This window comes from Pleurodeles waltl, chromosome 4_1 (assembly GCF_031143425.1).
Source record: "Pleurodeles waltl isolate 20211129_DDA chromosome 4_1, aPleWal1.hap1.20221129, whole genome shotgun sequence".
Taxonomy (NCBI): domain Eukaryota; kingdom Metazoa; phylum Chordata; class Amphibia; order Caudata; family Salamandridae; genus Pleurodeles; species Pleurodeles waltl.
Window position 1 is genome coordinate 138,355,183 of NC_090442.1, and position 17,780 is coordinate 138,372,962.

Sequence of the window (17,780 nt, forward strand, 5' to 3'; positions counted from 1 at the left end):
TTAGCAGAGGTGATTGCAATTTATTAGTGTGGTTAGTGCTTGTGCAGCTATAATGCTATGCTATAAAGCTATGCTTGTTGATAACATAATTAAAATGGATTTAATGGGAGTTGTGATTTATTAAATTCTGCCTTATTTACATATTTATGCTCCATTATCATTTCGCTTAAATATTGAAAATAGCTTATCTGTCATTGCTTTCATAATTTTATTTTTTAACATTTATTGAAACCCTATGTTTCAATAAGTTTTTCAGTTAATACATTTAAGGTTACTGTAGGTTTTTGGCCATAATGGTATTTTTTACAGTGATATTTTGCTGAGATTTCTACATAATAGAAATTCATGAGGAGGCTGTTTTTGTTTTTCGATATTTGTCATATCAGGTAAAGATTGCATTTCCTTGACTATTTTCTCATGGCATCCTAATTGAGCAGAAAATAATTTTCTTCTTTCAGTGGAGCACTCTCTGAGCAACTTGACCCCTTGGCTTTGGCAGATTAACAAGGAGAGCCGAAGTATTCATCCCGGGGGCAGACCAAATAGGACAGGGGGGAGATACAACCTAGCAGATTGGACAATTGACCCTGGATCACTTTTCATGACCCTTTCTAGGCAATCCAGCAGGACTCAGGACTCCATCTTTCCATGACACATTGATTTCTGCTAGGAATGGCTACGTTGCTACCTTAATTTAACGTTGTAGGAATATGGGGATGGTGGAAGTAGAGAAGTTTTGCTATCTACAAGGGTCCTGCCTGTTGTCTTCTCTGTCTTCTTCTGGCAGTAACAGGCGACATAATGCACCTTTTCTTTCTCAATCATTTCAAAATGTTGCCCGAATTCTCCAGTGGGGGTACATACACATTAAACATAGATATGAAGCATTAATCTTTAAAGGTTAGCTCTGCCGCATGATGCATCAACCTGTAAAGTCCTGATGAATATAGCTGTCTCTTGCATTCAAAGGCATTGTTTGTATGTAGGCCATGACCACAAGCACAGCAGACATTAGCCTGCAGGTCTGCTCTGCAGGTGTGAGAATGTCAATGCTGTGCATGGTGATGGACTCTCTTGATAGCCAGGGTGTAAACTTGTAGACTTGTGTATCCTATGTGTAACCTTGGGTTTCACAACCGGTGATGTGGAATGGTTTAGTAAAACATAACACGCTAATGGGCATATTTATACTCTATTTGCGCTGGATTTGGGTCTTTTTTTTTTACGCTAACCCAGCGCAAACTTAACTCCATATTTATACTTTGGCGCTAGACAAATTTATGGAGTTTGAGTCATTTTTTTACCGTGGAAACCTACCTTGCGTTAATGAGATGCAAGGTAGGCGTTCCAGGGCAAAAAATGACTCTAAGGTCTTTGCACCTTATTTATACTCCAGTGCAAAAATGAAGCACAGGAGGGGGAGGGCCTTAAAAAATGACTCTAAACCAGTTTAGAGTAATTTTTTAACTCCTGGGTCAGGGCAGGCGTTAAGGGACCTGTGGGCTCATTTCCTTGGTCACTGACCATGGAAGCAGTCCACAGTTGCCCTTCTCTTCCCCCAGGGACACCCCCTGCCACCCTCGCCCACCCCTGGAGGACACCCATGGATGGGGGGACCCATCTAGGTTAAGTAGAGGTAAGTATTTATTTTTTATTTTTTAAAGTGTCATAGGGGGGCCTAACCTAGGCCTCCCTACATGCCATTGTGCCCAATGGCCATGCCCAGGGGACATAATTCCCCTGGGCATGGCCATTGGGCAGGAGGGCATGACTCCTGTCTTTGATAAGACAGGGGTAATTTCCAATGGGGTTGTGCGTCACAAAATGACGTTAGGCAGGTTAGAGTCAATATTTTTGACTCTAACCTGACTTTCACCATTCTTTGTCGCACAACCCCCATTCTTCCCTAGTCCTCCGCTGCCCGGTTAGAGTCATTTATTTTGACGCTAACCTGGCCGCAGCACCGGCTAACGTCATTCCATAAATAAGGTGCCCAGTTGGAATGGCGTTAGCCGGCGGTAAACATTTTGACGCAAATTTGAGCTAGCGCTTTTTTGCATCAAAAAGTATAAATATGGGCCTAAGTCTTTGCCTACTCATGAGGTTACTTGATGCCTTAATGAAACTCACCTGAGCCTATCAGTACACCGAGGGCCTGACTGCCTAGGGTAATGCCGTCAGAGGACGCAAAGACAGACACACCAATTTTTAATTCTTGCTCAGTAGTTTTCCGGATGAAAACAGCAATAGTTAATTGAATGATTACAGTTGCACTGTGCAGCTCACTGGGTAATCAGTATTTGTGCAACTCACAAGGGTTTTAACTGCTAGAAGCTCATAAGTTCTGTTCCTATGGTTTCCAACATTTACAATTCCTATGTCTTTCTGCCTCATTTGGCAAGACTGTTAGCAAAGGTAAGTGCTGATGAATCACCCTAAGTAGTTTCAGAGTATGAGAATCTCTTTTTGCCTCACATGGTCTATTTCCTCCATTTTCCTCTATTCTGGGCAGGGCCTTGCACCTCTCCTCAATATCTGTGAGATTTAGGTATGAATCATCCACACTGGTGGGTGCACAAAGGACAGGTAGTATGCAAACAAGAAACAAACTTTGTTGTTGTCCAGAGATGAACTCTCTCTTCATGGAACCATGGTGTAAATTTCAGATGATGATCACCGATGAATGGATTTCTGTTCAATCCACTGCATTCTTGTGTTAAACCATGTCCAGCGCATCTCTGATTTTTCCCTCTGTTCACTCTATAAATATGCCTGATACAATGATGCATGTATCTCCGTCTCCTTGGCTATTTTCTCCCTCTCTTCCTACTAAGAACTATGCTCACATGTTTTACTTCTAAACCCCTAAACATTATGCAATGTCTGAGTATTCCTGAGAACTACACTATGTCAGAGTAGGATTGCTGCCAGTGTACACTGCTGAACAGGCCACATTTTGTGTCCTGTTTAGGAATATTATCCTGTGTCCACTGTTGAACAGGCCACATTTTGTGTCCTGTTTAGGAATATTATCCTGTGTCCACTGTTGAACAGGGCATATTTTGTGCCTTGCTTAGGATTGCTTTCCTGAGCCCATTGTTGAATAGGTCACATTTTGTGTCCAGTTTAGGATTGTTTTATAGTGTCTTCTACTGACAAACCCGCATTCAATGTTCTGCTTAGGACTTTTGCCTTGTGTCTGATACTGAACTGGCCACCTTTTGTATCCTGCCTAGGACTATTCCCTAGTGCTGACAGCTAACTAGCCCTGTTTAGGATTACATTCTAGTATCTGCTGCTGAACAGGCCACATTTTGAGTTCTTTTTAGGATTATTTCCTAGTGGCCACTACTATACAGGCTACATTCTGGGCCATGCTTAAGATTGTTGCCTAAAGTCCATGCCGAGGAGCCCACATTGTGTATCCTGCATAAGATTATTTCTCAGTGTCCTCATCTAGTGTGATGAAATAAGCCATTTTGACCTGCCCTCTGTCAGCAATATCGCAAAGGATGCCCAAGGTCACTAGAGTGACTGTTCCATCACCTAGACCATGTTCGGGAAAACTGGGTGCAAACTGAGAGCTATCTTTGCTGCCTAAGAAGAGTGGAGGGGAACTGTTCTTAACCTGATGCATGGGTCAGTTTTCTAAGGGAGTGGGTATATAAAGTATGAATATGTTTTCAAATACTGCAAACAAAAATGCTCCACCCTCCGGTACAAAGAGTCCCTTAGTGCATACTGCCTGTCATAGACACAGCAGAAAGGCGATGGCAGAAAAAACGCAGCCCGCCACCTCCTCGACATCCTTCACGCACTGTAGAAACAATATAAAGAAAAACATCATTACAGTCAAGGCAAGCTACCACCTACAAGAAATCCGAAATGCCAATAACCAATCAAGAAAAATGTTCCATCTCGTCCAGCATGCCCCCTCCACACCTCCCACACCACCACCCTCTCTCCTCTCTGCAACATGAAGCAATGTAGGTGCTGTCATTTTACAAAGAGAATGTCATAAAACTCCCAGAACTGATCCAAAGCACTAGTGCCACCAATGCCACCATCCTTTTCACCTCCCTGGTGTCTGGCAGCTATGCCACCTTTGAGTGCAGCTAATTAAGTACACTCATCAACAAGCGTTGGCAATGCCCATAGCGCTGTTTTTAAAGGAATGTTGATTGGTAAAGTGAAGCACTGCAGGTGAAAATCATGGGAATAGATATGTGTGTATTAATGTGTAAGCAAATAAATATGGAATAATATTAGTGTAGGTTAAAAGGTCCCGTGACAGTTGCACTGTCAAGCAAGACCTAAAAATCCACGTGGGTTAATGACTGCCCTCCTACCATCTGTGCAGCTGCCAGAGAAAATCAACATAAATTATCTAGCTATCCAAGACACTTTAATAGCATTCCAATGTCATGTGTTGTGACCCTGAAAGTTTACGTTTAGACAGCTAGATAAGTAAACAAAATGATCACAGCTGGTGGAAGGCAAGCACTTTTTATGTGGAAGCACACATCCTCTGCTCAATCAAAACATGTACTCCTGGCTCCCAACATGTGGGTGGAGAGAAAGCCCCTTTCTGGTGATGCTCACATAATTGCCTGGCGACTGCTTCTCTGTCAAGCCAGACCATAAAAACACTGTCAAATCTATGACCAGCCTCCCTCAAAGAATAACATGTTCCTAAAAGGCATGGAAGCATTCCTACAGGAACACATTCCCACACACAAAATCCCCATAGCTCAAAGGCCAGTCTCTGAACCCTATACATCAGTCACACATTCCAAACTGCTAGTGATCCTCCTTTGTCAGAGTATGTTTGCACTGTCATCGCTGTTTGTTACAATAGGCCACCGCATTCTAAACATCCCAATTCACCACCAAATACAACATCTACACACCACTTGTTGTCAATGAGAATAACGCATTTCCAAACAGCGCCCAGAATCCAAAACACTACAGAACTATACACATGGTAGAAATGGGCTTTACAAACAAACCTTAAATAACATATCATTCATCTTTGTTCTTAGGTGTTTGTGTGTTTTGCAAGAGATTGGTGTATACAGTGAAGAGATGTCAGAAAGGGAGGATTAGAAACGATTAAACTTTCCCCAGTGGAAACTGATACACACTTTTCTCGAATCCTAGGTAGCGAAGGCAGGTATCTCCTTACTTGTTGACACATTTGAAGATGGAGGAAGGGAAGAGCTGCCATACAAAGGACTGGGAGATTTAAGTTCTGTACATGTCCCAGCATTCCCAAGCCTCTCCCCTAAAGAACAAGCAAGTTAGTGTGCAGGTGTGCTAAAATAGCAGGATGGTTTGTGTGATGCACAAACAGACACAATGCACATAGTGGGAGCCACACCGACACCTCAAAATTAATTTCACACATACACAAGGATTAATGAGCAGTGGAGATCTGCCTGCTCATGGAAGGGAGGCTCATAACACAGCATCGATTCATGTGGCGTCACCACATTCACCCATGTATCCTCCACAGCCAAATCCGAGCACACGAACACACAGTTTTGTCACCCACACTCTTCTCCAGCCACACTTAGATTCATTCCATACACAGTCATTGCACCATATTCTCCAACCTATAAGTGGACCTAAAAGTAGTTTTCAGTGTAGGATCCATGCGTAAGAGTACACTAACACACTGACACCATGCAACGCAGCTGCCACTAAAGCCCCTGTGCACATCATAAAGCTGGACTGCTGACCTGTAGACACTCCCTGGTGACCATCCACTGCCTTACACATAATGCACTCATTGTAAAGCTAAGTTGCAACAGCTTTAACAAGGAAGAAGGGAGACACTCAGAGGAAGGGCAGAAGAATGAGTATTTAAAAACAGGAAAGAGATAAAAGTGTTGGACGAGTTGAGATTGCAGAGGAGAGAAGATGAAGCTAGATCAGGACACCTTGAGACTGAGGATATTTTGTGTTGTGGTTTATGTGGGGGTTCAGTTGCTGGAATGTGGGAGACTGGATCACCAGTTGACACTAGACAAGGGGAGTAGCAGGCAGCACGGTCAGACGGGCCTGCTGCAGGCTGTGAGCCCAGTGTGAACTCTGACATGTGGGACTCTGCTCACGGGAGTGATTCTTGTGTCAGTGGCTTGTTACTGGATTCATGGTATGAAGACCAGCCTCGGCCGGCTCTTTGGTATTGGTCAGAGCTGGTGGCCCAGCAGTAGGTGATCTGCAAGTTGTGTCTCTTCGGTACTGGTGTCACAGTATGTGGACCAGTCACAGCTGACAGCAGGCTCTTCCTCTTTGGTACTGGTTTTGTGCCCCAGTGACAGCTGACGGCATGCTGTGTCGGCTCGATACTGATGGCACAGCAGATGGCCTGCCTCAGGTGACTGCATACGTTGTCTAGCTTGTATTTTATCTGTGCATGTACCACAGCAGCAGCTGAATGTAGGCCTTTTCTCTTTGGTATAGGTGTCAGAGTTGGTGGCCCAGCAGTAGGTGATCTGCAAGCTGTGTCTCTTCGGTACTGGTGTCACAGCACGTGGACAAGTCACAGCTGACTGCAATCTTTGTCTCTTTGGTACTGGTGTCACAGTACGTGGAACAGTCAGAGCTGACTGTATGTTTTGTCTTCTTGGTATTGGTGTCCCAGGTGGAGCCCAGCAGTAGGTGGACCAGTCACAGCTGACTGCCTGTGTTGTCTCCTTGGTATTGGTGTCACAGTTGGTAGCCCAGGAGTAGGTGTACTGTAAGCTGTGTATCTTTGGTACTGGTGTCACAGCACGTGGACCTGTTACAGCTGACTGCAGGCTTTCTCTCTTTGGTGCTGGTGTCACAGTATGTGGACCAAGCACAGATGACTGCAGGCTTTTTAGGTCGAGCGCGCAAGCGCTTTGACCCCTTGTAAGTATTGAGGGCTTTTAAAAGCTCCCACCACACACCCATCACCATCACTCGTTCATGGGCTTGCCTTTCAAAAATCCTTTATCATAATTGGTAAAAGCTTTACGTTTGTCACTCCTTGGGGAGGTTTTGTTACCGCCTTGAACACCGACCCTGTTACATGGATAATTGTACATTTGCTGATAGGTTTGACTGCGAGCGAACTTCTTTTTCCTTTTGTATCTCTCTTTCGCGCTCATGGCAGCCATGGCGCTTTGAATCGGCTCGCTTATGTCAACTGTTTTACTTTCATTTTCAATTTATGCAGCAAGAAAAGTCCAGTTAGGAATTTACAATGCTAATAGCTCTAACTCGAGCAAACGTGAGACCCATTGCATTGCAAATGTTTGTTTTTAGGGTCGAGCCTGCGAGTGCATGTGCTAGCGCATGCGTCTCGTATGCAAGACTCTGTTGTGTGTAGTAAAGGGCTTGAAGCCCGCCTGTCACTCACCATTTGTTGGTTTGTGTGACATCAAGGCATGTCTGGCATCACTTCCATGTGTGGGACAGAGATCAAGCACTAACTGATGCCCGACATGATCGAGTTACTATCTGTTGTGTTTAACTTTCAGTGCCCAGCAAACAGAAGGCTTGTGACTGACAAAAATGTGCCCAGCAGACACAAAATTGCAAAGTTTTATTTTTTAGAGCTAACTTTATTTTTTTTGCCAAGTCGTCCATTCTCAGTTTTTTCTCATGTTTTCTTTTGTTTTTGCTCGTGGGCCCTGTTGTCAAAAGATGACGATTAACTTGTTCTCTTTGGTACTGGTTTTGTGTCCCAGTGACAGCTGACGGCGTGCTGTGTCGGCTCGATACTGATAGCACAGCAGATGGCCTGCCTCAGGTGACTGCGTGCTTTATCTATTCAGTTTCTGGTGTCACAGCAGGTGAACCCCACATCAGCTATGCACTTCGTGCTTGTGGTACTGGTGCCACAGTGGGAGTCTAGCTGTAGCTGTGTGCTCTGCCTATTGGGTACGGGATTCACAGTACCAGAATTTGTCCCATCTGCAGCCTACTTTGCACATTAGGTACTGGAGCCACAGTACAATACCCTGCTGAAGCCGACTGCATACTTTACGTTTGTTAAGCCTACGACTGAGTATGTGTTGTGAGCAAATTAGTTTTATTTTGCCTGTGAAGTTTTTGGAAGTTCTCCATTTTCATCCTTTTTACACAGTGGGTCCCAACCTTTTGACTTCTGTGGACCCCCATGTTATCATTACTGGATCCCGGGGACCCCCACTGAATCATTATTGGAATCTGGGGATCCCCCACTGAGTCAGTACTGAAAACTGGGGACCTAATCTGTTAATCTTATTTAATTTTCTAAAATGTCGCGGCCCCCCTGAAGAGGCTTCGCGGACCCCCAGGGGTCCGCAGACCACAGGTTAGGAGCCACTGCTTTACCCACTTACCTGTTTGTGTTCTGGCTTTGTGTGCGCAGAGTTTTACTCCACACTGTGAGATGCTTTTCACGCTAACACTACCAAGTCAGGGTAGACACAACTCCCTGAGTGCCATTTCTGCTGCTCGCACGCCTCCATCATAAATCTACACTGAAAAATGTATGAGGAATTTTTCTCTACAAATTTGCTTTTTGCTGAGCTTTTCTACGAATATTACAGATAAGGGGGAATTTAAAGTTTGGGGGATGTGGGGTATGTGACATCCTTTGGATTGTAGTCTGGTAAACTTGGCTTTTTACCTGACCCCCTCTGTTCATCGATGGCCTCTCACTTACTGCCCCCACCCACCAGCGCCTTGAGACCCTAGCGGGTGACTAGTCGCGCTTTACAAGTACTATGATTGATTGATTGATTGATTGATTGATTGAGTGTAAAGGCATGTTTACACTCTAAATAGGGCACATCGGACGCTCCCTAACTTTTTCTATGCAAAGGATATCTTTTACAGAACCATCTTATTTGCTTTAAACATGGATGTATGCACCATAAATTGCCATAAAAGTCGGGATATTGTGGACATCATATCACAAAGCGAAAACTGTCTGCCACCATTTTCCACAGACCTTTGCAAAGATTGCAAAAACACACCTCTGTGTCCTTTTGCTCCCAGGTCACAGGACAGAAGGCGGATGCTGCTGACCTGCTCTGTCCTGTAGGTGTGTGGCTTCCGGCTGTTGAAGCTTGGGGGGTGGGGAGGTTAGAAAGCGCTGCCTGCCTTCCAGGAATAATCCCTGCTTTCTTGGAACAGTGCTGCACCCTGTATCACAACGAGGTAAGGACCCAGAACCAGTGCTTAATTTGTGCTTGTTGTTTCCGGTGCTGAGCACCGGCATTAATTTTTGAGGGCCAGGGCTTATTCTTCTGCCTCAAGCATTTGCTGCCAGCAAAAGACACATATATGAAAGATGGAGGAAGAGAAAAATGAAAAAGCGTCACAAAGGGAGAAAGCAGGAAGCTGCAAGAGTGAGCTGAAAGGCAGGGAGTGGCTGTAAATGGATTAAAAAGGCCCGAGATGGCTTCAGGATTACCCTGCCTCAGTATTCCGTGCTCGTACATTTAATTGCAGCAGCTGCGTGTTTAAGAGGAGAGCTTTGGGCACCGGAACGTTTATATTTACAAATTAAGCACTGCCCAGAATACTTCACTGGCTTTACACTGTGGTGGAAATAGCTGGAAGAAATGACATAGATCTCATCAGATGATAAGATCAACTTTCTAAATTACTTTGTACATATACGAACTGTTCATTAAATTGCACCCAGTCCCTTTCTGATGCGTCATTGCACTTCCCCAGCACCTGCAATGACAGACACGGAGATAGAGAATCCATGGCACGACGAGAACATATGCTATAATTTCCCAAAATTGCAGGTAAATTCCACAATTTCTGCCTGTATGAAAATCTGCAATTTTTACAAAAAAACTGTGCTACAGATGTAATATCTGCAGTCATAGTTCATGGCGCAGCTGCCTTGCATTTTGGACATCAATTAGAATTACTGCATTACAGTACTTGGCTGAGTCTGACCCAGTTGTTTTATGTGTGTGTATGTACATAGTGGCATCTAGGCAGCGTGCCCTTGCTGGGGGTCCGTTGTGTGATGGCCAGCATGCTGATATTATAGTGGGTGGGCAGTGATGAACTCTTCGGGAAGCGACCTGATGGGTAGGATTAGCTACTATTTCAAGAGATGCATGTTCAATTCTACTATGGTTTATAAAGTGCTTAATTTGTAAATAAAAAGGTACCGGTGCCCAAAGCCCTCCTTTTAAACATGCAGATGCTGCAATTAAATGTGCGAACACTGGATACTGAGACGGTGTAATCCTGAAGCCATCTCGGGCCTCTCAATCCATTTACAGCCACTCCCTGCCCCTTTAGATCACTCTTGCACCTTTCTGCTTTCCCCCTTTGTGACGTTTTTTCGTTTTTCTCTTCCTCCGTATTTCCCATATGTGTTTTGCTCGCAGTAAATGCTTGAGGCAGAAGAATAAGCGCCGGCCCTCAGAAAGAAGTGCCGTTGCTCCGCACCAGAAACAACAAGCACATATTAAGTACTGGATTTAAAGCAGCAAAGGTGTGAGTCTGATGTGCGAGGGATGATGTAAAATCCTTTTGGAATCTGGGAAAGTCTTGCTTCAGAGTTTTTCTATTTCTTAAAAGTTTACTTCCAGATGACTGATGTCATGGCTCGTGGGTTGCAATCGCTCCGTGGGATGTTCGGTTTTTACAGCAGATAGGGTGGCGTTTGTAATTGCTTTTTATGGGATGCAGGCAGTCTTGAAGGAGATGCAGCCACTGAGGGGTAGCCAGTGTGGATCTGTCACATTGGAATATATAGAGTTGCTTTGTTTCAGCCATTTATTATGGTCTGCTGTGGCATGAAGGATGCTTTCAGGGTGGTCCATGGTAAATAAAGCTGCCCATTTCACATGCCTGGGTGCGAGGGATTCAGTTGTGCTTTTAAGGCCAGCAACAGGGATGGAAAGCTTAACTTTCCCTAAAAAAAGACAGATTGTGGTTTACTGGTGAAGTCAACATTTGCTGAAAGGTCAGAGTCAAGTGATTTTACATTGTGCTCACTTGCGGTGTGAACCATTCAGGGTTTATATCTGAGTCACTGTGATCTAAGCTTGTTTTGTGCCACTGGCAGTAAGGCTGTTTTTTTATTGCCAGTTTTAGGTAGCAGCTTGTCCATGCTTTGATCATGGAAGGGAAATCTTAAAAACTGCTGATATCTTTGGCAGTGGAGATTTAGGGTAGAATTGGGCATCACTGGCCAACTGATGATTCCCTTGAGAGTTTGAATGTCACTCTGGAGAGAGAGGATGGATCATTGTGGGACACTAGTTACTGTTTAGAACTCAAACACCCGATCAACACAACTTGAGAGAGAGCAGAGCTGTAGATCTGGAACAAGTGGAGGACAGTGCAAATGAAAAACAGGGCCGGCGAATACCTGCGAACATATTGAAGAAGGCTTGATGGTGAACACTGGTGACGGTAGTTGATCAGTCAAGTAGGCCAGGGAGGTAGAGATTCCCTATCGTCTAAATGCGAGTGTGGCATCTACCACTTGTATTGCATCCATTTATGTACTGAAGTGTGTTCTGCAGCCATTGCTAGTCATATGGGTACTTTGTTATTTTTCTCTTGCAGCTGAATGGAAACACCTTTTCTGTAAAGTTTTGGATGAATGGGTGGTGGGTTCGTACTTGGGTAGGTTGTTCATTGTCTAGGTTGGCTTTCTTTCAAACCAGGAGGATACGACGTCCTTGAGAATGTCTATAACGATATCTTGCGTGGTGTGCTTTCCTGGAGAGGGCTCCCACGATCAGCGAGGAAAGGGTATCTTCACGGGTGGTTGTTTTGAGCACATGAGGATGGCTGTGAGATCTACAGTTAAGTATCTTTAAGTTAGTCCATCTCAATATGTTGTGTGGTGAGGTGGGTGCCTTGGTGATGATACATGTCACATTCTTGATGTGCTATTTGACCTTATTAATACTTCCATGAAGAACTTGTTGATCGCATGGCAACAGTGTGTTGATTGTGGAGTTGGTGGTCCATCAAAGGTTGACACAGTGCTTGTTGGCTCTGAAAATGGTTTGCTTCTATTAAAAGCGAGCGTATTGGTAGAAGTGTAGTAAGAAGATTTGGCTGAGGAGATGAGGTTTCTTTGAACTGATCTTAGTTATATTAGATTGCCCTATGATTGAGTTTCATGCCACATTTTTTGTTGGTAGATGGAGCGTTTACTGTCTGGGAGAATTGTGGCTTGTGCCAGGGAGAGTGGTGGCCTCGTTTTTATGGCCCATGATTTCCGGGGATCATATGTTACCAGTAGCTTTGGAGGTATCACAGAGCGAATAAAGAAGTACATTTATGTTGTCTGTAGGTTACGTGGGATGGAATATGGCGGATACGTCTTGTTTGAATGAGTATAAAAGAGCACGACCGGCTTGTTTGGTTTGGGGGGCTGGGTAATTGGTGTGTGTGGGGGTTAATAAATTGAATGGCACAGTCCCATATAATGGAAACAACCCAAGGACGCGGCAGAGATGTTGATAAGGCTGAGAATGTTTAATTGGTTGTTGGCAGATCCAGTGCTTCATATCATGAGTATTTAAAAGGTCACTGAAGATGGATTGCAGTTTTGAGGTGATGGAGTTAGGCAGCTGTAAACTTTCAACAAGATGTTATTGGTGTTACTGATGAATGTATTTGCTATTGGTGATGTTCTGAATGAAGGTGTTGCTATTTCTAGGCATTGTGTAGAAAGTAAGGGGCAGATTAAAGGAAAGTGCAGTGCCGCTTCCCTTGCACCCCTTACCGTCACCATGTGTGAGCCGTAACTTTGACACTAACCCTGAACAGTACATAGGAGCCCTTTGTAAACAATGGTGTGACAACTTTTAACGCCTGCTCCGAGCAGGCGTTAAAAGTGCCAAAAACACTGACGCAAAAAGACGCATAGATTTCTTTGCACCATTTTTTCGGCCCACCTTCCTGCGGGAACGCCCCCTTTTGGCACAAGGGAGTCTAGGATGTGTAACGAGGTGAGGTCAGGCAAGTATCATAGATGATGAGTGAATCAAGGTTGTGAAAAGTGATGGTGTCTTGGCCGAGTAAATGAATGTTAGGGAGCGTAAAGTGTCATGTTAGTTATATGTATGGTGGAGCGAGGGATGTGGATGACAGTGTTGAGAATTGGTGTTGCTTGAGTTTTTTATAATGCTGATGTGTGTTGAGACCACGTTGCTGCCGACATAGTAATTCCTGGGCTGATATAGACTTACCTGGCCAACGTGTCTGCATGCACGTCTCTCTTCCCTGATGTTGTTGGTTCCCGCATGACAACTGAGAGTCTCCTTTAAGTGCAAAACAACGCAAAGCAGAGCAAACAATAGCACAACCAGCTTTGGGGCACAAGGAATATTTTTGCACTGAAACTTGACATGAGTCCAACACTAAACACTATTGCCAGGTATAGCGCAAAAATTCTGATAATCTGTGCCAAGTGGGTATAATGAGGTGGGAACAAAACAAAAACAGCGGTAGGATTCCATGCAAAACTAAAGTCCCGCAAAGTAGGGCAACCTTGCTATGCTTAATATCCTAGTACCAAATAAAACCGGCGCAAACAGTAGGTAAAGGGAATACTGTGTGATATTTCCATGTGTAACATTTTACATTTCCATGAAATTACACATATTCCATGATTTACCGCTGTCCAGGTGGCGCATAAACACCTTATTTTTAGTACAAGCCCAACCGATGAGCTAGTTAGTGTGTAGTACATATGGTGCTGCATAATTTTTTGCAATTGAGCTTTGTAGATATCTTCATAGGGTTGAGTTGCATTGGATGCATCTTGGTTAGTCCGGGCACTGAAGCACTTTCAGGCTGGTGTGCCCAGGCTGCCAGCTAGAATGCGTGGGTGTTTGATGTCAATCTTTATGACTTCTTTGGCCAGATGTAGCAAAGGTTTTTACCCATTCTGTGTCTATGGGAAAAAGTGTTCGTACATATGGCCTATTGTGTCCCGGTTCCTCTCATCCCATTGTGTTATGGTTATGGGTTCCTGGCTATCCTTAGAAGCCCCACAAGAGCAGATGGGAGTTCTTAGGAGATCTAACTAGTATGCCATTCTTTCGGCTGTTTCTAGTAACTCTCTGCCTTGCCTCCCTCTTGTATCTCCACTGCAGATCTGCGAAGGATGACCGCTGGCTTCATGGGCATGGCTGTGGCAATCATCCTCTTCGGATGGATCATCGGGGTGCTGGGGTGCTGCTGGGACCGGGGACTCATGCAGTACGTGGCTGGACTTCTATTCCTCATGGGAGGTAAGATTACAATCACATTGACAAATGCAATTTTTCCAAGAAGAGTTTAATTGGGTGACCTCTCCTCCAAGACTCTACTGTCAGTGAGTCCACATACAGTGGGGCTGCTTCACAAATAAAACTTATAATGCTGCATCTGTTCACGTACTCCTGCCAACAAAAGGTGGAGGTTTACAAATGCTGGAAAATCATAAAAACTTCCCAGTAGAATAACAGGAAAGCTGTCACAGTGGCTTTTACCAATGCAGAATTGTACGCCTAGTCCAAGATCACGTTGTGGAAAGACGGTCCTCTGAGGAACAGCTTTTTTTTTCTGTTCCGTGTTTTTCCTGGATGGCACTTTGGTCCATGAAGAAACCCCTTCCTTTACACTTCTTAGTTTGGGGGTGTGCATTTCCCTTCCCACCCTTGAGTAGGCTTTACCCCAGCCGTTGACTGTTATGTATCTGTAATCATCACAGATGTTGTTTTGTGGGCGTTTTCAAACTAACAGGCAAACCGCATCATAATAGGCATAGGATTCACTTTTGCATTACTTGACATGACCATGGGGGTAATATTAGGCAGGAGTAAATGGATCTATGCCTGAGAAGTCAGCTTTTGTGAATGACTCGCAGGCTCTGATCCCGCCAGTGTTGTTCGTAAAACAACTTTTAATGAGCAAAATGGCTTTGTGAATTGGGCCCATTGAATCTAAACTGAATTGATTACTTATTTGTGGTTGTCATGAAAATGTGGCATGGACCTAGCTCTTCTGGACCTACCTTTGAATCATGTGACATCCTGCACTTCTATCTGTTTCCTGTTACACCCGACTGTCTTCCTGTGATGCTGGGTACCGCTGGGTGAGTTCCTGTGGTCTCTGAAACCATCAAGGGGCTCTTTAGACATTTGTCATTACTGGGGTGGCACTTGCAATATTTGACACCAGCGAAGGGCTTCTGTAACGTGAGATACAACTGAGGGGGTGTCTGTGAAACTGACGCTACTGAGACAGTCATGTGACATAAGACAGATATTCGTGTGACAGGCACCATAATTAAGGGAGCGTGTATGACATTTTACACCATTGATGCAATCTGTCAGCATTTGAGATTTGTGTGCCAGCATCTGTGATATTACACAACAATGAGATGCTCTTGGGAAATCAGACACCACTGAGGGTTTTCTGTGACACCCTTAAAAGGGCTCCAGTGATCTATGACGTAACCAAGGAGACACACCTCCAAGGTGGCTCCTGCTGAGTCCCACACCTAAGAGACTCTTCTGATATCGGACAATTTGTAGGAGGTTCTGGGTCATTTGATTCCTCTCGATGGGCTCAGGTGACATAGGACAGCAATGCGGGGTTCCTTTGACGTGTGACATAGACGAGGGACTCTTGTGACACTGAATACTATACAAGAGGTCCTGTGTTACTTGATACCACTAAGGAAGCCTCTGCAACATCTGACACCACCGAGGAGCTCCTGTGACTCTTGCCTTTGTACTGAATGTTAGCTGCAAGGAAGTAACATGTTGTGCACATTTAATGTGGAAACTGTCATGTATAACACATTTAGTGACATTGTTGGTAATGTGTTTGCACTAGTGGAAATTGTTCAGTCATTTCACCAATTTTAACGATGCCACCTCATGTGATGAAAGTGTAGTCAGATTCCATGTGACGTCAATTCCTATGGTAGTATGCAAAATATAACTCATTCCTAACAATTCTGAAAAGTTGAGACCTCTGACATAGGCCACCAAGAGGAAAGTACGGTGGGAGCATGGGACAACGTAATACATTTATATATACACCATGTTAAGAGTGAGTACTTTATCTAATACTGTGTTCAGTACTTTTATTTTTACCATTCACTGTATTAACTGAACTCCAGACACTAATTTCATAGAGTATAATAAGGCGGCGCTGTCCACTGGTGATAGTGTCAATCAAAGGCTTACACCTAGAGCATGTAAGTATCACGTGTGGACACACAGCAGACATGGATATTTCACATGTATACATACTGAAAACTTGCAAATGTGTCTTTGCCACTGAATTAATCTTTATATTTCACCCGAAACTCAGCTTCCTCATCATCATTCTCCTTGCCCACCTCTCCCTTGGACCTTCCCATTACACCCCATTCCTCTGCTGACGCAATGATGCTCCTTACACCTTTGCTCATTGACATTGCCCACCTGCTTTTCATCCTTCCTGCTCCCTCTCTAGTCCCATCCTTTGTTTTGAAGGCCCTAGCCCCCCTTGCTTGTCTCTGCCCTTCTTGTGCACCCCCCTTTCTTCTGGGGTATCAAAGGAGATGGGGGTGAGGGCCGTGTCCTGACCTGGCCACCGTCATCTATGACTCGTGTTCCCTCTGTCGGCTTTCTAAGGCTCACCTTGGCTGGAAGGTAGCTATATGCACCCATCTTTGTCTTGCCAGCTGCGAATAGTTTATATTGTTTACCTTTATAGCAATGGGGTGAGGAGTCCCTGTCACCACCAACTCCCCATCACGAAATCCACCTGCTCCCCTCCTTCATTTCAATTATCAATGCACCCTTTCCTCTTACATTTACCCCAATATACATTGTCAAATCTCTCTTTCCCTGCATGTCATCCAGCTCTTATTTAAAGTTGTCATCGCCAAGGCTTGTTGGGTAGTGCAGCCTTGCACTTTCTGAAAAGGTGTGCACAGTTCCAGAGTCCATTGCCGTAGCACCTAGCATGTGCTGAAACAGATGCAGTTTGAACCTTAGGCAAGCCTGAAAGTAACTCATTCCCATATATAAAACTGGAAATGAACACCACTGTCACTAGTGTCTTTAGATCCTTCCTGGAGAGAAAGCATCTAACGTTCTTTTGCGTCATAAGTGAAAGTTGACAATTTAATCAATGGACATGATATGTACATCAAGGCGGAGTTTGGTACCCAAGGTAAGATGTAAGCATTTAGGCCCTCATTACAACCCTGGCGGATGGGGGAGAAGTGGCGGTAATACCGCCAACAGGCCGGCGGAAAACAAATTTTAATTCTGACCATGGCGGTTACCGCCATGGTCATCCGCCACTTCTCCACTCTGACCGCCAGGGCGGTGACGACCGCTGGGCTGGAGACTTTGGTCTCCAGCCAGGCGGCCGTCACCAGACCGCCGGCGGTATCAGGACCCTGCATACCGCCATGGATTACGGGTGGTTTGGAACCGCCACGAAATCCATGGTGGTAGGCACTATCAGTGCCAGGGAATCCCTTCCCTGGCACTGATAGGGGTCTCCCTCCCCCCCCTACCCCACCCCCAAGTCCTCCCCCCACACCCCTGTCCCCCTGCCACCCCCCAAATGTGGCAGGACCCCCCTCCCCACCCCTACCCCCAACATGCACAACCACACACCCCCTCCCCACCCTACCTCCAACATGCACAGACACACACATCCCTCCCCACCCCTACCCCCAACATGCACAGACACACACCCCTACACGCATACATACACTGCAACAACACATACCCGCACACATTCAAACAGACATGCACACAGAC

At 44.9% G+C, this 17,780-nt stretch overlaps 1 protein-coding gene across 1 annotated transcript in view; it reads left to right on the forward strand.

Annotated features, from left to right (window-relative positions):
• Positions 1-17,780, forward strand: part of TMEM178B (transmembrane protein 178B) — a 567,200-nt gene that overhangs the window by 503,587 nt on the left and 45,833 nt on the right. Inside the window, exon 3 of the mRNA XM_069227910.1 lies at positions 14,118-14,255. Coding sequence (XP_069084011.1) covers positions 14,118-14,255 — 138 coding nt within the window. The remainder of the gene's footprint in view (positions 1-14,117; positions 14,256-17,780) is intronic.